The following is a 23,111-nucleotide window of genomic DNA, read 5'->3' on the forward strand; positions in this document are numbered from 1 at the left end:
CAAATGAGAAACCAGCTACCACCGTGTGCGCCAAGAATGGACCGTTTTTGTGAAGAAGAACAAATAATTGTCTACTTATTAGTGACACCTCATACTTGACACCAATACACGAGAGACCGGCGCCCCGGCAGAGCATGTCACCCACAAGGACTTCCTGAGAAAATAGCTTGGCACCACATATCAGTTATATCCTCTAGTATCTCAACTTGCATGTATACATGCCTAAGAGATTCATATGCCTTAAAACAATTGTAGAAGATTACATTTCCTCAAAAAAAAATTGTACTCAGTAGAAGATTACATGGACACAAGGTCGCATCAAAACTATATCCCCTGTTTATGCACAGGGGTGGACGCTACCTCGGTTAATATATACACCCATATAATGCATGGCCCCGGTGGTATCTATTTTCATGCTTTTGTTATGAAAACTAATGGCCATGCATGAGCTAAAGATTACACACCATGGATAGTTGCTTTCATGCATGCACGATGCATGGTTCGTCCAATGGCAATGCATGAACATTAGTATTACATTGGCCAAAGTACCTAATTTTAGTTCATGGCAAGTAATGTTTCACATCTATATCTATAGTACTCCGTACTATAAAATCACGGGTTGTGATAGATTAATTTGAAAGATCTCAACCATCCAACTGGCTAGATCAGACGTCCTACGTCGTTTTAGTGGCATATGTTGTACAACACATTTTAGTTCCCCACCAATTACACTGCCCCATTAACTGTGAAAAGTTGAAAAATCAATTAATTACAAATCAATTCATTAGTTTTCTTTTAATCAATTATGAAAACCCTTTGTCAATTTCAAATCAACGCTATCCATTCAAAATTATCACTAGTACGGATCAACATTCCCACACGATTCGAATTGCCTAAATCACACGGTTTCCGCCTCAGTCACTGTGTGGGGGTATGTCTAATGTGGGGATTCATCGTTCATGGTTCAGCAACCATACGCATGCGATTGACACCACCACATTTTTTTATGTATTAGTTGATATGTAATATTATAAGATCTTTCGACTCTTAGAAGACAAATTTTAACATCTTGGCTACAAACGTTTGGTTGCAAAATCTCTTATTTACTCAATCCAGCTTAACAATATCTCGACAGTTGGCTTTGTCTATTTACTTTCAAATGAAACAATAGGAGAGCGCACGAACGCATAACTGAGATCAATCCAGCATTTTGATCGGGTGGTACAACACTGAGTTAGTTTTTTTTCAGTGTAAAAGTATTGTTCGACAACAGTTATAGGTGTTCATGTCACTTATCTTGCCAGACGTTGCCCTCACACCGTCATTTAGTCCACTGGACATGGCCACAATGGTCGAGATATATCGTGACACCGTCGACACCCACGAGCTGTTCATCTCTAGGGCATGAGGACCGAGCAACAAGATCCGGTACCTTGGCATCTCCTGTCGGCCGCATGAACCGCCTCCTAGTCAAGCTCTATCTTAACATATCAGTTGTCCTCTAATATCTCACATTTTAATGAATTTCCAAGAACATATATGTATATAATACAAAAACTTGTACAAGATTACATGTAGATATATAGCATAACAGTACATGAAACGGAGCACTACTCATTCTTCCGACTGATGCGTATATATAGGTGGACACTCCCTGGATTTATAGAACCAATGGGTGTGGTATATTCATGCTTATATTATGAAAATCAATGGCCATGCGTGCATGCATGAACATTGCATGCCTTCGTTAATGGGCATGCGCCCACGCATGAAACCGTTTTCTTTAACCAAAAACCGTTGTTACTACACACGGCTAGTAAGTAGTGTCATACAAATGGGATGGAGTTAGTAAACAGATTTGTTGCTTTTTTAACCTAAACTCTAAAACCTAACCGCTAACTCCGAATCGAAAGCCCGTGGTCATCTCTTCAGAGTAGAATGATCAACGTCATGGTTGACTTCTTTTTTCTTTGACATTGTAAATGCCGTTATATATTTTTTATAAATTTGATTAAAATTAAAAAGTTTGAATTACAACAAAGTTGGGACTTCATATATGTATGAACATAGGTAAGGTAGCACATGCGCACTTATTATTGCAGATCGATTTATGTACTCATCGGCGTTTAATTTCGAGGGTGAATTTAGAGTGTGGCTAACAATTTACCAAGATCTTTGCAAGGAGACGGCTCAAATAATAAATGTATACTTGACTGGTTTTTTACTGTGTTAGTTAGGGATGCAAGCAAGATCCCTGGTCAACTTTTCATTTCTATTCAATTTTCTTGTTCAAAATTTTAAACACAAGATTTAAGAATTGAACCAGAAGTGGGAGGTTCACCGATCCCCAAACCCCAATGCATCCCCAGTGTTAAATATCCCGACATGAACATGTTCAGGGATTCGATCGCCAGATGGCTCCTTTCTTTTCTACTCCCTACGATCCATAAAAAATATTTGTACTAAGTGGTCGATGCTCTAAAAAAAAGTGGACGACTAACACGAGCCCATCACGAGTCATTTTCTGTTGGTTGGATGATTTGGACAGTTCCTGTGTCCTAAGAGTCTACATTACAAGTTTTATCCTTACTGATACCGTGGTATATATACAGATCTCATAAGATCACTGCAGTTATAACAGAAATCAGCCAATATTACCAGCAATTACGATGAGACTGACAAAGTAAGCTGCAGTGAACTGAACCCTACTGTTAATGAGCCAGTACAGTGTCATGCATCTAGGGGGCAGCAGCAGCAGCAGCAAATTTCGTGGCGATCCAAGGACCACCACCACCACTGCGGCGCCAGTGCACGAACCGCGTCAAAAATGGGCGTCATCCATTCGTTGCACAGCTAGCCTAGGGTGGGGCAGGCAGAGCTCACAAGCCAATGCCCGTCCCATGGAATGGCAGCAGGCTTAAGCTTCAGAGATCATGGCGCACCGATGATTCATGAAGCAGTAGCTCACTCAGATCTGTGCATACACTACATCCTTGTATATCCGTCACCAGAGACACCAAAAATGAATGATGAATAGCTCTTCACTGGTTGTTCTTTCATTACCAGAGCTCAGCTCTATATATGCATTGCTAAACTTAGTCTGGAGATTCCAAAAATGTACTAGGGCAGAAGGAAAGGATATATATAGATGGAAATGGAGGATAAACTTATTTAGTTCTCCTACCCATGAGGCTATGGCTGCCTTCCATGGATCACGCCCTGATAGTACCCTAAACAGGTATTGGATTTTGTTTTTCATGTGGGGTTTTCAGAAGCTGGAGTGCTTTTGAAGATTTGATCTTAAGGTTGATGTCCACTCGTTCTGCTTCACGGATCATGCTCGGGCTTGTCCATGTCACCGCAGTCGCTGCCGGCCATCCGGCTCGAGCCACGGGCGATCTTCGAGATGGCCGAGGACAGCCCTTTGAAGCTGCCGCTCCCCTCGCTGAGGTTGCGAGAGCGTCGAGACTGCCTTTGGGTGAGCTGCGGGGAGGTCGGGGAGGCTGGCTTGTCGGGGTCGCTGGGTGTCCTGGTCCGGGCCACCACCAGTTGGGAGATGCTGCCACGGCAGAATGGGCAGGCCGGTGAGGGCAGGGTCAGGGTCGTCGGGTTGGGCTTGTTGTGGCAGCAGAGCGCAAGTGTGCACGGGGCGCACATTTGGTGCCCGCAGTCTTGTACCTCTATGGTGCAGGACTGGTCGAAGCAGATGCAGCACAGCTCGGTGTCGCTCACCTGTCCGTGCCCAAATTATCCGTCAGCCCAAAGATGTGAAAATGAATCATCTGATGTGTTTATATGGAAATTAAGCATCTGATATACCTCCGAGCATGCGTCTTCATCATCGATGATATCATCGTGACGTGTAGGGGATGACATGGAATATTTTGTGCCCTTCAAGATATTTTTCTCCCTCTCCCTGTTGGCTTCCTTGAGGGCTGCTTCCAGGAGAGCCTTTGCTTCCGGATCAAGCTCGCTGATGAACTTAAGAGGGGAAGGCCAAACCATGGGCTCTGCCGAAGAAGGGTTTAGCAAAGCTGCACAGGCCCCATGGTTGCGCTTCAGCGCAACGGCATAGGGAATTCTCCTGGGGGAACAATAACATTTGTCGTCAGATTTAGCAGAACAACTACTGGCAATCTACTATATATATTAGAAGTACATGACTCCAAAGTTCAGCACTGCCTCTGCCAGTTACTAATTGCAATGCGTTTTAAACAAGATAGATTCATGCTTGAATCATGTGTTCGATGATGCGACCTCATGCATACATGTTTGTCGTCGAGTCCTAGGTAGTAGGTTAGCATCATGGTTCAAAGGTCACGTAGGTTGCCATGACAAAGCTTGCGGTCAAGGGACATTTGGCACAATAATATCAACATGAGAAACTATTGTCCCATGAGACGATTAATTGTAGCCTTCCTGTGCTCATACTTGTAATTAAAGTAGGAATTTAAATCTTTCGTAAACGATAAAATATAAATAGGCAACACCTACCATTTAAGGAAAAAGCCCAAACATAGACGAGAGATCTCTTTACGAACATATCACCATCCGGTAAATCGGTAAGTTGATTAATATGTGTTTAGAAAATATTTTCTTCCTCATATTAGGTAACTGAAGGCTAGCAAAGACTAATGTATCATCAATTATTATACAACATACAAACAAATAAATTCATACTTCAATCTAAAATTTATATCAAAAAAGTTCTAATGTTCATTAATGAGAGAAATAACCAATAAGCATGGTACCCAAACCGATCATAGCCGATTGATCTTCATAACCGTATCTGTTTTTAGAGCATGCATAAGTGTTGCATGTGTTTACATTAAAAAGAAAGTCGGCAAAGAACAAAAAACAACGATCACAGATTCAAATTGTCTCTGAACATATTTCAACTGATAATTTACATGCATACAGCTGTTGACCTGATGTACTTTATTATGACTGGAACATGACACCCGGACAAATCGATCTGGCCACCTCAATTATTAAAGGCCCCATGGTTTTACAACTAGTGTAATAATGCATACAAATATGAAGAAAATTTAAAGAGGGTAAGAGGGTTAAACAAGTTTCCCGCGCAATCATGCCGAACACCCCAGCTAGTTCATTAAAAGAACATAGGGAATAACAGCAAGGATTGCAGAATCTCACAAATGTGGATTCATAATGCTTAGTGAGTTCACTAAATATACTACTCCATTTGACTTTGACACTTGGTGACAAATGTGGACCGTTAGTGATTTCTATAACCGCGCCAGAAATTGTTCTGCTACATACACAAAGGGGCATTTAGGCATGAGCTGAATTTAGAGATCTAGTGCTCACCCGGCCGAGTCCCTTTGGAGCCGATCAGCTCCCCAGGCAAGCAGCTTCCGGATGCAGTCCAAGCTCCCACTTCGAGCGGCCAGATGCAATGAAGTGCTACCAGGGAAGCTGCAGCAGCAACACATGAATCAGCATTTGCACTATCAAGGACCAATTGGAGCCAATCCCAGACTGGTAGGAACAACACCGATCAATAACATTACCCGTATGATCCTGTCAAAGCAGACACAATGGCGCCCTTCTCCAGCAGCACCTGCAAGCACTCCGGCCGCCCCTGCCTGGCTGCGAGATGCAGCGGCGTGGCTCCATAGTCGTCCCTGACGTTGACGAACCGGGCGAAACCCCTGCAAAGCTTACGAGAGCAGCAGGTGAGCAGTCTTGCAAACAACCAAGCCGGCCAAGCCATCAAGCTCTTACATAGCCACGGACTGGATCAAGATCTCACCACGAATCGGCCACCGGCGTGGTCCGCGCGGCGGAGAGGATGGCCTCCAGGCAGTCGACGTGGCCGTAGTACGCCGCGTGGTGGAGGCAGGTCCGCGCGTTCACCGAATCAAACATCAAGATCTGATAATGCACAGATGAAATCCGGCCATGGTCAGCGAACAGCGAGTGGAATTCGCAAGCGGAATTGCAGATTTGTGGCTCACATTTGCGCCGGCCTGGAGGAGCTTGAGCGCGCAGCCGATGTTGCCGTGCGTGGCGGCGAGCATCAGCGGAGTCTGGAGCAACGCGAAGAAGAAATCAGCAGACAGAAAGAAAAAAAACAGGGAGATTTTTTAGGGAGTTGGTAAGGAGGAACAGCAGTAAGATGCACTCAAAAAACAAAAGGAGAGGAGATTTTGAAATGGGATCTGGCACCTGCTTGTGCCGATCCACCGCGTCCGGCCGCGCCCCGCGATCCAAGAACATGGAGAGCACCTGCGAGCCAAGGAAGGATAAGAAGGTTCAGAGACAGATCCATGGCGTGGTTGGTGAGGCACTGTACTGAGAAGAAGAAGAAGGGGGGCTGGGTGGGTGGCTGACCTCGAGGTGGCCATTGGCGGCGGCGATGTGGAGCGGAGAGAGGCGGTCGTAGAGGGTGGCGCGGCGGGCGAGGGAGGCGTCGGCGTCGAGGAGCGCGGCCAGGGCGTCGAGGTCCCCGAGCTGCGCCGCGCGGAAGAAGTCGTGCTCGTCGCCGGTGCGCGCGCAGCTCACCCCGTGCCCCATGGCCGGCGCCTCTGCTAAGTTGGTGACGGTAGCAGCGTCGGCGGCGGCGGCGGGGGAGGCACCGGCGATGAGACGACTCCTCCCGCCGCCGGCGAAGTGGGGGGAGCACTGAAGAGTGGGCAATGGGGAGGAAACACGGAGCCTGACGCCTTTTTATTGTTTCAATCAACTTTCTCTCTCTTCTGTTTTTCTTTTTTTTTAAGAAGAAAAGGAGCCGAAATATCTCGTGATTTCACTCAATTAAGGATGGTCATTGGGATTTGGGACCAACTCGTCATCATGTGACGAGAAAAAAAAATCCAACATATTTTAAAGAGATAATTTTGATTAAAAACATTGTACTATATATTCGTAATAAGTGCGTAATCTTTTTTATTTGGTGTCTTTTGGTAACCCTGACCAGAAAATGAAGTCTCCTCTTATTCTTCCTTCTCTCGGAAGTCTCACCCCCCTCTCTCTCTGCTCTTTCCGTGGAACATTCGTCGCATAAGCAGCGGGTCAGATTAAACGCTAATTAACCTGACTATTTCGGACCCATTTACATTTAGTCAAAAAAAAAACTTTGACCGATAATTATTTTTTTGGTATACGATTCATACATACGATACGAACCCACTATTTCCACAATTATCAGTAAGATGAATCTTGTCATAAAAATCACTTTTTTAATGAAACGTCTTGGTTTAATGAAACTTAGTACTCCCTCCGTCCAATAAAAGATGTCTCAAGTTTGCTAAAATTTGGATGTATCTAGACATGACTTAGTGTATAGAACTATAGATGCATTCAAAAAGTCAAAGTTGAGACACCCTTTGTTGGACGAAGAGAGTATATGATGTACTCCATCCGATTGTAAATTTTTGTTGTGGTTTTATTTCAAACCCTCCGATCCTTAATTCTTGTTTAGGTTTCAGTTCAAATTTTGAAAAACTAAAACATGACAAGAATTTTGGATTGGAGGGAGTAGTATTAATTAAGGAAGCTGGCAATATTTCGCTCCACGTAGTAGCAAATTCCAAACACGTTAAATATTTGTAACCTTTTCTACTTTTCTGCCATAATGGGATCACATAAATTTTCTAGGCCTCGTTCGGTTTGAGGAAAACAAAACATAGGGAAATGGGATGATAGGATGATACTTGCCATCCTAAGAAATTGTCTTGCCTCATACCTATGGAAAACAGAGGTTGGACCGAATGCATAATGTGAAATATCCTATGGAAAATAGAGGTTGGACCGAATGCATCTACTGTCAATCTTTCGGATTTCTTATGAAAAACTCGAAACCGAGTGAGCCCCTAGTCCTCTTCGTATCATCAAAATTTCAATTCTTGTTAAAAGTATTGAAATTAAATTAATGAAAAAAACACGAAAATGCTGAAATAGATCTTAAAAAGAAAGTTGTGCCACCATGTTTCACGATGACTAGGCACTTATAATATAAGAGGAGGCAATCATGCACTTTTATGGGTGTGGTGGGAAATCGATTTTGTTGGATGCATTCGTGGGGTTTGGTACGGTTTGGTGTTGGTTGGGCGCGAGAAATGCAAATCATTGCTTGTAGCTTTCGGTATATACTTCACCAAAATGGTGGGGGTGCATCTTCTACACTCATCTCAGTGGACGGTCATGGTAAATTTTAATTTCGATTATATCATAGCTATTTTTTTTACTGATCTTTTAAATAAAAGTTGTATGTTTTCAAGTTGAGTAAAATCCATCCGCTATCCTACTGGAGTATTATTGTTATTGTTGATATGTCAAGTTAGTCTCGAAATTACAAAACTACGTATCTATGCAACTTTTGTTAAGTTATTTAGTGCAAGTCTTAGATTCACTCGGGAGATGCCAACTGTCTCACGTGGCACTTTGACCACGAACACGTCATCGGGGGAGTTGGCGGGTGATTTTCCCTTTGGTAAAAGTTGGTAAAAAAGAAAAAAGAAAAAGAAAACCATACAGAAGGCACGCCTCCCTCTCGATGCTCTCCACTGTATTCTCTAGCTCTTCTTTCCTATGGATCTTGTCAAGCATCACTATTGTCATGTTTTGGAGCTCCCAAGCTAGCTCGTCGTTGGGAAAAGAGGTAAGAAGAAGGGAACAGAGCAGCCGTCACCGTTGCCACATGCCCGGTCTTCTATGAGCCAACTTCTAATGGGATATCTCCCGTCAAGACCTTTCTGTAGATGTGTACAGTCAAAGTTGTACTAAATCAGGAATACTTGTTAGGAGGGAGTACATGATATGGTCAACGTCTCTCCGGTAAGTTGGACCAGCCGTAAACAATCTAAACAAAGTAGGACTCCGCTCGGCAATAATAGTAGAAGTGATTGTGCATTGTTACTCCCTCTAAGACAATATTTTCATCAAATGAGTCAGATAAAGTTTCATGTGCAATGATCAGTGGCAATGATCGCTCTGTTCCACAAACAATCTATCCGGTTGAAACTTTTATGCATGCAACCGATCGGTACAAGCCCAGTAGATATACTTTTTTCCCATGGTATCTACTTATTACTATCGCTAACCTAGTATAATTGGCCGGGATGAAGGTTAGTTAGAGCCTGTATTCTTTTAGAGCGTTTGTTGTACCTGCACATGGATCAGGTGTACACCTGAACCACTAGATGCAGTATCATTATATTGCTTGAGCCTCGGTTGATCTACTTCCTCCGTCTCATATTAAGTGTCAAAATATTGCATGTATCTAGACGCTTTTTAGTTATAGATACATCCATGTTTAGAAAAAATTTGAGACACTTGGTATGGGACAGAGGGAGTACTTGATACGTAGGATCAGCAGTCAGGAGTCCAAAATATTTGATTCGTTCAGAAAATCTGCTGTCACAGTCAAAGTATAGCAGACAAGAAAACAGAGGAAGGGGGGCAAGAGAGCAGAAATGCCTACTACAATGTACTCTAAACTCTAAGCTGGAATGCTGAGTATTTTCTTTCAGCATTTCTTTTGGTTACATCCTGATTTCTGTATGTGTTACACTTCGAACAAAAATGCAGGGTTCGCCGATTGCCCCGTCAATATGAGAAAGTATATGTACGTATCTCCTGAAAACCACTCTTTCGGCAGAAACATGAAGACCCACGTTGGATTTGAAATGTTCGGTCTAGATCAACCTCACTGTCTCTCTCCATCGCATCCTATTATTTTTTGCAACAAACACCCTGCCAGCTCTTTCTTTCTCCTTCCTGATCTGGAATGCTCTTTTTTTCGAAATAATATTTTAAATAACAAATATTAATGGAATGTCAATGAAATTTCAGCAATATATCAATGAAATAATATATGTTAATGAAATTTCAATGATACATAATTGAAACTTCATTGATATTCGTGAACATAAAATATCTTATTGATATTTTCATTTCATTGATGCATCATTGATAGTTCGTTGATTCATCATTATTTAATTAATTGTTGCTAGAAATGGCACATCAAAACCTAGATTGTGGACAGAATAAGGGAGATGAGATATGTGTAAAATAACAATGAGGGAGGCGGACGTTATTTTGTTTTTGCAAAAAGCATGGCCAGGAGCCCAGGAGGCAGGCACATGTTGCAGTTTGCATGTTTCCCATTGTGATCAGTTTTCGCCACATGATTTCTCCGTCATTATATAGTGAACCCAAATAAGTTTGACCTGATACTCTGAAGGACTGACACAAAAAAAATGGTCTTACCAGACTGTGGCATAAGTTTAAGAAAAGCAAAGCTACCTAGGCCAGCACCAAAGATCAAACCTCGGTATTCTTTCTTTCGGAGTACATCATACATGTAAGGGTGAAAATGTGCTGCTTATTCCCCTTCAAGAAAAGAAGTAGTGCTGCTGAATGAGACCATTGTTTGTCAGATGAAGTTCAGTACTTCAGTCGTCTGCAACAAGTGACATGAACAATATTCAGTACAAATTAGCATTACCACATCACTGTAGCCCATATTAAAGTACGGTTCAATTGATGATCATTGATCATGGACACCAATAAAGTAATGAATTACCCTTTATTTTCTTCGAAAAGAAGGTTGAAACTTCTTGAAACCGCCCGGTCTCTGCATCAGAACAGCCACTGTAATGAATTACCTCTTGGATCTGCAACAGTGTTGTTGATGATTGGAGATCGTGCTGTAGGATATCCTTGTATGCCTCCCCCCTCACACGAAGAGGATTAAGTGATTAACACCTCGCAGCTCCTTCTTACCAGTGTTGTTGATGATACCAGAAGCAGACCACGTCGCCTTCCTCGAGGCTCACCATGGGCTTATCAACGAAGGCCATATATATCGAGTCCCTCGAGGATGATGCCGTCGGCCGCCGACAGCTTCCGGAAGGACGAAATACATCCAAGGTTCGCCTCCAAGCACTGAAGATGGGCAGTACATGCTCACGTACTCCCTCCGTTTCATAATTCTTTCTATACTTCTCGCAAATGGACAAAAATTATGGAACGGAGAAAATACTCACATAATCATTTCTATACTTCTCGCAAAAAAAAACATTTCTATACAGGCCTCGGCCCAACATAGAAATGATTATAATCAACCAGCACAAGTCTCGGCCCAACATAACTCTCACATACCCTACATGCATTTTTTGTCGGTCCTGCTAGCTAATTGTTGTACCAAGTGTCGTTTCTACTTGCTAGCTTGCCGATAAACGAGTCATTCATATTTAGCGTCAGTAATTTATTTCTTCTATGATAAAATTTGGGTTTAAACCGTAACAACTGCAAAATTTCGAATAACATCTCGGCCGGTCTTGTCTACTGAGTTCATACGAAAGTCCACATTGTAGACACAATGAGATGCACAAACAGAGATGAGTCTACGCCAGTCGACGAAGTTGGCACCAAATTGTTCTTGAAATAAGATGTGACAATCTTTTTGACATTAATGTGTGATCGGTGATCACCTCTCGAAGAAACTCTGTTGGGCTTTTTGCTATGTCATGTGCAATTCTGCCTTTGGATTTTGGCCCCCGGCGATAGGTTCCTAGTATGTTGGAGGCTTGGATCGGTGACTCCTGGTACTTCCCACTGCTACGCCACTCCAGATCAAGGACCTCGGATCAAGAATTGCGCATGGGAGAACGGTGCCCTAACAAAGGACGTCGCTCATAGGACAAAAAAGCTTGGCACGACATTTCAGTTATCCTCTAATATCTCAACTTGTGTTTATGTATGTCCATATGTATATGACCATAAACAATGCGCACAACATAGCACTAACTAGAACTGCAAGTTTGTGATCCTCAGGGTAGCCATTGACCCTCCTTAGTTCAACCAAATGAACTAAAATTTTAAAATGACATAACTTTTTGAAAAAATAGTTCATTTGTTTGAACTAAAAAGGGTCAAAGGGTACCGCGAGGGTCACCAAGTTGCACCTCTAGCACTAACATATGGATCCTCCCTATTTATGCAGAGGGGTTGACGGTTTTTATACACACCCAAAACAAGATCAGGGTGCTATCTATTTTCATGCTTTTGTTATGCAAACTAATGGTCATGCATGATCATGAACTAAACTTCACACCATGGAGAGTTGCTTCATGCATGCACGATGGTTCGTCAATGGTCATGCATGAACATTGCGTTGGTCAAAATAACTTATAAGGCCTTCGGGAAAGACTCTGCCAAAGGGTATATATCCTCTGCCGAGTTCCTTTAGCCTTCGGAAAGGCGTTTTTCTCCGGTAGGGTTAGTTACACTTGAGTCAAGCGAACCAAGTAAAAAAAATTTATCCACTTGTTACTTCCAAAAATGGAAACAGAAATGTGCAATTGCCATATATAACACCTTTAATAAAGCGATCTGAGTTCTGAGTTCAGCACCACAACAAAAAGCTGCAAAATGGGTGCACACAGTTTACAGACGGATCATGTCAACTCAGCAGAAGAATTTGACAGCTGAACAATGTTATTTTTCACAAAACTGGGCATGCATGTGCATTATACATTTATAAAATTACTTAAAAATAGTCGAAACTCTACATGGTGATGGTTATAGAAAAACAACGTGATTACCTTTGCGGACTTAATTTGCTTAGATGACATGGTTCCACACCTACTAAAGAGAATTGTCTACACAAGTCGGTACCATTTATAGCGGTTTCTTAAGAATGATTGCACCGTGGGTGCGTAGAGCCACGCTGCACAAAGCATCCATTTCGTTTCAACTATCAAGCCTAAGGACCTATTTTCTATCAACCCTGTATACCTCAGTTATCTTCTAATATCCCAACCCGTGTGTACGTAGCTTTCCAAACAAAAATAAAATCTCATGATATGCCGCCCATTTGTTTTGTGCATGACTGGTTGCACATAGCATTTCATTTGAACTGATGCACATATATATAGGTAAGCACTGCCTAGATTAATTTATAGACCAAAATAATGGGTTTATACCGTTATAGTCGATCATGACTCTGCTACTCTTCAAATTAATTGCCAACCATTAACATTACTTGTGCCTTTATAGAAGTTGGTCCGTCAATATTCGCCACTCATCAACACTGCATGCCTCAAGTTGTTTTCATTCACAGCAAGTAACTAGGTGTCATACATACAAGATGGAGTTGCATACTCCTTGAGCAGCTAATTGACATGAAACGTAACCGGGGTGTTTCCTTTCAAGATAAAAGTCACCTAGTATTTCTTAGATACAAGGGCCACACCTTCATTAAAATTAAAAAAAATGATTATAATTAACTCGGTTTTGTCGCACTTCATTAATATGAGTTTCTTGTTGTTTACTTAACATTAAGCATGACAAAAGTTGGCTTAAAAAGAATGAGTAAAGGGAAATATATGTGCGGAAAACGAATATGATCGATGCACTAGTTACCCCCGATCTCAAAATCTTTCCGGGCTTTATTTATAGAACTGGGCAAATATTAGCTTAAAGTTCCATCCAAAATATATACTTGCTCCGGCTGTTTCTTAATAAAAAATTAAAGAAGCACGAATGCATAATTATGATCAACACTTCAGGTCATGTCGTTGGCGAGTTCAGCACCACAGAACAAGAACATGCTCTATCATACGGTGCTAAACTACATCCGTGATGATATCTGCCTCTTTTGTGAGGCTTGGGAGATTTAGCAAAAAAAAAAAGGAAAAAAAGAGAGAGATGGCCGTCGCATGAAGGATGAAAGAAGATGGCCTCCGTTCAATGTTTATAACTTATTTTTCAATAAAACCATCGTTGCTCCAGAGAATTTACAGGAGCCTCGGAGGCTGGCTTCCTTTTCAGCAAAAATGGATACGTCAAAAAGCTTAAAATCACTACTATTTCCTTTTCAGCAAAAATGGATATGTCTAGAAGCATAAAGGCACCACGAAGACACCGTGAGTCCTCGTGCTTCCTCCTGCTACACCATTCCTAGATCAAGGACCTCAGATCAAGAACTGTGTATGGAAGAACGAAATCACTCCAGAGCAGGTCCTCTGATAGATTCAGCCAGGTTCGACTCAACGCTATCTGGACACACGCACACACGCGATGAACTGGGAGGAGGAAACACACAGAGAACTCACGACACAGGACTCAGATTCTTTTGCGACGCGCACCTGCCTGCGTCTTTTCTGTTTTCCTTTTATTCCTTTGACAAAGCCCACAACGAGCAGGCCCTATTCTATCGGCCACGATCCAAACATCACGCGCCATCCCACGGACTAAGATCGTGGCCGTTACAAACACTGAAACGGAATAAAACGTCTCAACGTGAACTAGCACGCTTCCGGCCTACATGCAAGCAGCATCCAACTCGAATCCAAACAAACAAGGCTCGAGTCAGGTTCTACAAGTTATTCGCTACAGAATTAACATAGCAGAAACGAAAAACAACTTGCAGCTAACGAGCTTAATATTAACATTCACCTCCTTAAGCTTGTTGCGGCCTCACGAAGTGAACTCCAATTCTTCCCCTCATCTCCAGGAACTTCTGCTTCGTGAGCGGCTTGGTGAGAATATCAACAAGTTGATCCTCGGTCCTGACGTGCTCGACCGCGATCAAGCCCTCTTCCACACAGTCACGAATATAATGAAATCTCGTGTCTATGTGCTTGCTTCTCTCATGATGGACTGGATTCTTCACTAGCTGGATTGCCGACTGATTATCAATCTTCAGAGTTACAGTTTCTGGTTCTTTGTTCATCAAGTCGCCCAGCAATCTTCCCAGCCACACCGCCTGGCAGGCCGCTACAGATGCCGCCATGTACTCAGCTTCACAGGATGACAACGCCAGCACTTTCTGTTTCTGTGACAGCCAAGACATCAGGTTCTCACCAAGATAAAACACAACGCCGGTGGTACTCTTTCTACCATCTAAATCCCAGCCATATCGCTGTCACTGAACCCATGCAACTTCATGCCGATCTTGCTTTTTGTGAAGATACAACCATACTGTAAAGTGCCCTTGACATACCTCAATATGTGCTTCACGGCTGCCATGTGTTCAGTTGTAGGATTCTCCATGAACCGGCTTACCATCTCGACAGAATAGATCAAATCTGGCCGGGTGTGAAGTAGGTACCTTAAGCTTCCCACAATGCTTCGGTAGAGGCTTGCATCAACTGAAGGATTGTCACTTACTTTGCTCAATTTCAGTCTTGCCTCCATGGGAACTTGAGTTGCATTACAATTTCCCATGCCACACTTCTCTACAATTCTTGCTGCATATGAAGACTGACAAAGTGATATGGTGTCATGCTCCTGCTGTACTTCTATGCCCAAATAATAACTCAGGAGCCCCAAGTCACTCATCTTGAATTCTTTCTTCATCTCATTCTTGAAAGCAATTATTTCTTCATTGCTTCCTCCAGTGATTATGAGGTCATCTACATAAACACCCACTATCAGCGATGAAGTGTCAGACCTTCTTTTGTATACAGCATGTTCCAATGGGCTTCTCTCAAACCCAAGTGCTACCAAAGTCTGGTCCAGCTTGTAGTACCAGGCTCTTGGAGCTTGTCGAAGGCCATACAATGCCTTCTTCAACCGGAGCACTTTAACTTCATGTCCAGCTGATTCAAATCCAGGAGGCTGTGAAACATATACTTCTTCAACAAGATCACCATTCAGGAATGCAGACTTCACATCCATGTGATGTAATTTCCACCCCTCTTGTGCAGCCTCAAAATCAATTCCTTGCCGCTGCACATAGCCCTTGGCTACTAATCTTGCTTTGTGCTTCACAACTTTGCCTTGAGTGTCTTTCTTTAATTTATACACCCATTTGAGCCCAATAGCTTTGTGCCCCTTCGTCAGATCAGAGAATTCCCATGTGACGTTACTAACAATGGAGTCCATCTCCTCTTTCATTGCAATCTGCCAAGCACTCTCCTTCTCTGCCTCAGCAAAGTTAGCTGGCTCCTCAACACCCAGCAAATACAGTTCTTCATCTAGAGCAACAACCTCTGATGTTTCATTATAAATGCTATTTAAATCACGTACCCGCAAGTTCTGTCCACTGAAATCTGCAGACGATGTTGATTCCGGTGAGGCTGCAGTTGCGGGCGCTGGTGGTGAGAGTTGCAGTCGCGATGCCGTATTGACTTGCTTCTTCAGTGCCATCGGAGTAGCTGGTTCTGCCACGGTACATGTTGCAGCAGGTGAGACGGGAGAGGCAGGTTCTGTCACGACAGAACTCATAGGCGAGGCAGGCTCTGTCGCGGCATAGATTTCAGTGAGATTATGTGACACTGTGAATACCTCCCTGTCGCTGGAGTTCATCCCAGCTTCTTCTCATCCCCACTTCCACTCCATCTGCTCATCAAAGGCCACATCTCGAGACACAACGAGGCGCTTGTTCTTCGGATCATACATCCTGTATGCCTTTGATGGCGTTTCATACCCAATAAAGATCATCGGCGAGCTGCGATCAGCAAGTTTGGCAAATGTACTCCAACTTTCTTCACGTGCCCAACACAGCCAAATTTTTTCATATGTTCAACATTTGGCTTCTTCCCATACAGTGCTTCGTATGGTGTCTTTCCTATCAGACTCTTCGTCGGCACACGGTTGAGCAAATACACTGCTGTACTAACAGCTTCGCCCCAAAATGTCCCCGGCAGGTTCTTGGCCTTAAGCAAGCTTCTAGCCATGTTGATTACGGTCTGATTTCTGCGCTCCACGACTCCATTCTGCTGAGGCATGTAAGGCGGAGTGAGGAACCTTTCTATTCCATGCTTGGTGCAGTACTGCTCAAACTCCTTTGAGGTGAATTCACCACCTCTATCTGTCCGAAGAGCTTTTACTTTCAGATTTAGCTTCCATTTAGCTGCTAACTGCACCTTCTTGAACGCGGCCAGTGCCTCATCTTTTGTGCGGATCAACATGACCCACATGTACCTCGAGTTGTCATCAACAACCAACAAGAAGTACCTCTTTCTACTGAACGTAGCTGGTGTGATTTGTCCACATACGTCAGCATGCATCAATTCGAGTGGCACTTCTGCTCGATAGGCTGCTTCTGCAGGAACGGACTACGGCGGTGCTTTCCAACCATACATCCATCACAGACACGTTCCACATGATCAATTACAGGCATACCACGGACCATACCTTGCTGCCCTAGTTTCTTCAGTGCATAAAAATTCAGGTGCCCATATCTGGCATGCCACTGCCAGGCCAGATCTTCACTCTTTGCAAGCAAACACACCGGATAAGCCTGTGCTACCCGGAGTATGTACAGACAGTTACGCGCCCACTTGACCTGAGCAAGTACTTTTCTCTGCCGATCTAGAACTGTGATCACACCATCCTCTATAACAGTCTTACACCCAATCTCATCTAATTGCCCAACACTGACAATATTACTCTTGAGCTTTGGAATGTAATATACCTCTGTTAGGAGACGATGCTCTCCATTCTGGCACTCGAACAGCATGATGCCACGTCCATGGATCTCCACCACTGACCCATCGCCAAATTTCACTGTGCCTCCCACCCTTGTGTTCAGCTCGGTGAACTTTTCCTTGGATCCGGTCATGTGGTTGCTTGCCCCGGTGTCCAGACACCTAGACATGAGCCGTGTGCCTGTCAGCTTCGGCACCAAGCGCTCCTCATTCAGCATCACAATTTCTTGCGGTGCCGGCTTGACGACGGGTGTCAGTGAGTAGACTTCGACTGACAACAGCGCCGGCTTGTCGTCATCTTCTACCACAACGAGGTGCGCCTTCTCTTTCTTTGGCTCGCGGCACTCCGACGCGAAGTGACCCATTTCTTCAAAATTGAAGCACTTGACCTTGCTTTTGTCAAACTTCCTATCCTTCTTCTTCTTGCCTGAGGACTCGGCCTTGTCACCACGCCCCGTCTGGGCACGGTCGCGCCCGGCATTCTTCTTGCCGGCGCTGGCGGATGAGGTACTGCCCCCGCCCTTGCCTTTGTGCATCAGTTGCTCCAACACACGAGTAACCAGCATCAACTGATATTCTCCGCCTCCATGAGCCTCCTGATACTCGTCCTCGGTCTCCTCGAACGCCCGCAGGCGCCCGAAGCGACCATCATGGTCTTGAGATCTCCCCACTACCGAATCGTGCCGATGATCGACGCGAATCGCTTCGGCATTGCAGAAAAAAAGCTGCTGAACCACGGTCCTCTCTGCCAACTTCTCCCCGAGTGATCGAATCTCGCCGACAAGTGCATTTAGCCTGCGAGAGAAAGCCGTGACCGTTTCTCCTTCCTGCATCATGAGCCGATCAAATCTCCTCATCAGGGATTGGATTCGCGCCTCCACGACGCGCTCCTCGCCGATCCAGGATGTCCGGATCGCGGCCCACGCCTCCCGCGCGGTCTCGTACTTCATGATGCTCATCATCACGTCATCAGGAATAGATTGCGACAGTGCTGTCATCGCGCCCTGGTCCATCTCCTCATCGACAGCGCCTTCGCCCTCAATGGCCTGCCACACGCCGAGGTGGCAGAGGAGGATCTTCATCTTCCCAGCCTACAGCTGATAATTTGCCTCCGTGAGCTGCGGGTACTGGATCGGGACGTTGCTACCCCGCCTCCCACTGCTCCCAGCTCCATCGCCATCTCCTGGCCGCTTCGCCGGTGGCATGTACTTCCCTGCCGCCGGCATAGTGAGATCGCCGCCTCTCCTCGGGGACGTCGACATGTCCCCAAGCGCCGCCGCCAAGTTCTCCAGAAACCCACGCCGCCGATTCGCCTCCGTGGCTCTGATACCAAGTGATAGATTCAGGCCAGGTTCGACTCAACGCTATCTGGACACATGCACACACGCGATGAACTGGGAGGAGGAAACACACAGAGAACTCACGACGCAGGACTCAGATTCTTTTGCGACGCGCACCTGCATGCGTCTTTTCTGTTTTCCTTTTATTCCTTTGACAAAGCCCACAACGAGCAGGCCCTATTCTATCGGCCACGATCCAAACATCACCCGCCATCCCACGGACTAAGATCGTGGCCGTTACAAACACTGAAACGGAATAAAACGTCTCAACGTGAACTAGCACGCTTCCGGCCTACATGCAAGCAGCATCCAACTCGAATCCAAACAAACAAGGCTCAGAGTCAGGTTCTACAAGTTATTCACTGCAGAATTAACATAGCAGAAACGAAAAACAACTTGCCGCTAACGAGCTTAATATTAACATCCTCCTCAGGAACTACTTGATTGAGAAGCTTGGCACCGTGAGTTCTATGGAATCTGTGGCTTTCAAGAAACTGCAAAGTCTTTGAAAATACATACTGCTCTGTCCCTATGTTAATTCGTCATTGCTCAGAAACTTTGAAACTCTGGAAGTTGAGCCTCTAAGAAGAAAGAAAAGCTGACTGTAGATCGATTCATTGAGGAATGGCCCGATTAGTATTTGATAGTTTGGGCATCCGTTTTGGCGGTGAGGCCGAAGCTGGCAAGCATTTCTGCCATGAGCACCACTATTAGTGGGTGGTGGAGCCGGTTGCTGAGGATCAAGCCTTAGAAGGCGAATGCTGACATCCTGTGGGCAAGTACGGTGGTTTGGCACATTTCGCTGCAAGAGAAATAGCCCGTAGAGATAATATTTTTGGTTTGTAGAAACACTATAAATGTCTCTATATAATTTTAGACACGCTTGGTACAATGCCACAAAGCTGTCACTATGGACAGTGTCGCTATGTGTGATGAGACACTAAGAAGACGTCTCTATTGTTTTAGACATTGCATAGAGACGCCATACCGTCTCTACGTTTAATACGACATTTCATAAAGACATTGCATTGTGTCTTTATACTTTTTAGACATTTCATAGAGACACTATATTGTCTTTACATTCAACGTGACATTTTGTAAAGACATTAAATTGTGTCTCTACAGTGATGTGCTAGAAAATATGCATTGAAAAAATCATATTGAAACCAATCCTTGAACTCAAGACCTTAAGGAAAATTACACACTCACCTAACCATCTCAACCTGATACCAATTCTTGCTTAAACTTCTAATGAAATTATTATGAGTAGTCTGCTACATGTCTCAAACCTTCTAAGAATGTCTCTACACAACATAATATGTGCCTCAAATAGTGTCTCTAACTATACCGTAATGTCATTTTCTCAAGTATCTCAAAACCATGTCTCTACATAAGTTTTGTGACAATCTATTAAATGTTTCAAAAAATGTCTCTACACCATAATGTCTCAACTAGTGTCTCTATATTTAAGACATTGTTCATAGCGTCTCATAAAATGTCTCTACATGAAACTCTGTCTCAAAATTATCTCTAGATAGAGACAAAAAATACATTGACTCAATGAAAATGTCTCTACAAGACATATTTGTTGCAGTGTTTGGAAGGAGAGGAACCAGAGAATTTTGGAGAACCGCCGATCCTGGCCGGCGAGCGTTTTTTTTTTAATCGTTTCGGAGTGTGACCTTCCGAAGGAGGCTAGTTGGGAGTAATCTCTTTTCTCCTTTTAACCAGCCGGTTGCCTGTAACTGGTCTGGTTCTTTTTGATGGATTGTTGTATTTTTCTTTGCCCTCTTTAATGAAACAGCAGAGCGCCTGCTAGGTTCTCAAAAAAAAGTATTTGATGGTTTCTTTTTTTTAGTCCCCTTCCTATTCTATGATCTCTCCTTTGGAGTTGATCCATCCATGTAAATACGTACTGGTCTTTGACTACCTTTTTTATAAATTTAAGGTAGGGGTCTCCCCTTCCGTTCAGTTAAAAAAGAAGAAGAAGCTTGGCACAACAGATCAGTTATCGATCCCGTTCAACTGTACGAGAGGTGGTGCCCGCACGAGGCACACACGATAGAGCGCAACCTTGGTGAGAAGTCGAGGCGCTTCAACGTGTTCAAGCAGAACGCATGTTTCATCCACGCATTTCAACGAGGACGATACAGCACGCTACAACCCTCGATTCCTTTGGAGATATGAGGCTGCTGACGAGCCGAGCCAAGCTACCTCTTGGGCGACATGCCGCGTCCATGTCGGGGTGGATGTCTTCATCGGCGTATTTACCTGATCAGCGTGAGAAGGCGGTGACTCACGTCAAGGACGGAAGGACCTATCACGGTGCAACACCTGCTGGGCTTCCACAGTCATTAATTGGGGGTGTGGTGGAGCTGTTAGAGCAGATGGCCGTGGACTGTGGCTAAGTAACAACAACTGCTAAAGTGGCTCGATCGAGAGCCTTCGACTTCATAACATAGTTTTCCTGCGTTGAGCATAAACGGGTACTAGGGAGTTCCCCCCTACGACGCGACGACCTTGAGGCAGGGTGTGACAGCCCAGCCTGTATCAAGATGTATTAAGATTTGTTCTGTGTCAAGATGTAACATCTCAGTTATCCTCTACTATCTCAAACTCATGTGTGTATGCTTCCAAGAAACCCTACTACAGAAAACACCATTCGTGATCCCTCTCCAGTGACGGTTAAAACGGACCAAAAAATACACCGCCACTGAAGGCCTCTTGAGGCAACCACGAGGGCTACCAGTGGCGGTGATAGTCTACACCAGCAGTAAGTTGATATTGTACCATCTTGAAGCACAGAAACCGCCATTTCGTATTGATATTGTACCATTTACAGTAAGTTGTTTTCAATTCGCGTGAATACATAAATCTTTTTCCGTCGGAAGACTTGCTTGTTATATTATTTGGCTAATACAATGTGCGTCTTTTTGTAAAACAGCGGCCATTGGGTGACAATCGCCATCTGCCTCAATATGGGAGGGGTCACATATTTTTGATCCACTAAGACGCAAGGGGAATGAACCACAACTCAGCGTATCGCGACGTGGTGAAATGGTACGGGATGGCTGGCTTCAGCTGCAATCCTGACGCTCCCCTCAGCCACAATTTCAACTTCCCCTGCGAGCAACAGCCTGAAGGATCCGTCTACTGCGGTTACTACTGCGCGCACACTATTTAGCAGATGATCAACGACTTCCAACTGAAGGGGAACAAAACCTTCGAAGAAATGAGGAATTGGTTTTTGGCCAACGCCGAGTTAGGGCACAACTTTGAAATTCTCGTGTACGAGATCCAGAAGGACATCGGCGAAATGCTCAACAAGGAGGTCCTCAAATCGAGCGGGGATTATTACGGCGGCGGGATTGTCGCCAAAAATGGCTAAATTGTGTGGAATACTTTTATTTGTGGCTCATTCTTTCAAACACTTTGTATACACATGCATGTGACTTGAATGTTTAACTCGTGTGAAACTTTGTAATATATTTGCTGCTATTTCTGTTTCTTTCGTGTTGTATATTGTGCTGCTATTATTATCTGTGCTGTGCTGTATTCCTGCTATTTCTGTGCTACAGGAATATTTATTTTTATAAATACCTCATTTATTTTTTTTGGGGAAAAAATAGTACCGGTGGCGGTTAAGAACCACCGCCACTGAACACATAGCAGTGGCGGTTAGGCAGGACCGCCACTGGAAATTGTCCAGTGGCGGGTACTTTGCCCGCCACGAATGTACTCCACGCACTTTTCGGGTGGTGCCGGAGGGATTTACAGTGGTGGTTTGTGGGTATTCGGTGGCGGGTATTTTACCCGCCATTGTTGATCTCGGAGCGGCAGTGGCGGGTATTTTACTCGCCACCGGTGCCGAAATCTCCAGTGACGCGTAGTTGGTGGCGGGCGTGATCACCGCCACCAACCGCATTTTTTGACCGCCACTGGAGGGGTTTTCTAGAGTAGTGGACGCGCGCGTCGGATACGAATTTTTTTGCCAAGTCTCTTCCTGTAATATATATGGGGAGGGTCTCCAGTGGCGGGTATTTCGCAGATACCGCCACTGGAGACCTTCCTAGGGTTACAGGTGCAGGAGACCTCCGGTGGCGGGTATTCCTGGATATTTGGCAAATTACAAAATTCCCGGATACCCGCCATTGGCGACCCACCAGTGGCGGGTATGTGAAAACCCCGCCACTGGTAATTGGAACAGGAATGAGGGTGACCACATCCCTGTTCGAAGCACCAATGGCGGTTGTATTGCATATACCCGCCACTGGTTATTATTTTGCCTCTAGTATTATATTCGGTGTCTCTCTGAAAATTATGCCACCTGTACTTTCAAGTGTATAATAATTATTTCTTGTCT

The 23,111-nt window shown here is 44.3% G+C and overlaps 1 protein-coding gene across 1 annotated transcript; it reads right to left on the bottom strand.

Annotated features, from left to right (window-relative positions):
* Window positions 1–3,012: 3,012 nt before the first annotated feature.
* LOC100844571 (E3 ubiquitin-protein ligase XB3) lies at window positions 3,013–6,677 on the bottom strand. Its single transcript, XM_003568948.4, has 8 exons — window positions 6,358–6,677; window positions 6,193–6,252; window positions 5,982–6,053; window positions 5,777–5,898; window positions 5,535–5,675; window positions 5,332–5,439; window positions 3,820–4,084; window positions 3,013–3,732 (listed from the first exon to the last, which is right to left on the bottom strand). Exons 1-8 carry the CDS (start codon window positions 6,538–6,540, stop codon window positions 3,328–3,330), a joined length of 1,356 nt encoding a protein of 451 aa, XP_003568996.1. The 5' UTR covers window positions 6,541–6,677; the 3' UTR covers window positions 3,013–3,327.
* Window positions 6,678–23,111: the final 16,434 nt, after the last annotated feature.

This window comes from Brachypodium distachyon, chromosome 2 (assembly GCF_000005505.3).
Source record: "Brachypodium distachyon strain Bd21 chromosome 2, Brachypodium_distachyon_v3.0, whole genome shotgun sequence".
NCBI classification, from domain to species: Eukaryota; Viridiplantae; Streptophyta; class Magnoliopsida; order Poales; family Poaceae; genus Brachypodium; species Brachypodium distachyon.

Coding starts and splice junctions, on each gene's coding strand:
- LOC100844571 (XM_003568948.4), bottom strand. CDS start 6,540: ATGGGGCACGGGGTGAGCTGCGCGCGCACCGGCGACGAGCACGACTTC. Junction 6,253..6,357: donor CCGCCAATGGCCACCTCGAG/GTCAGCCACCCA, acceptor CTTGGCTCGCAG/GTGCTCTCCATGTTCTTGGA. Junction 3,733..3,819: donor ATGAAGACGCATGCTCGGAG/GTATATCAGATG, acceptor GGGCACGGACAG/GTGAGCGACACCGAGCTGTG.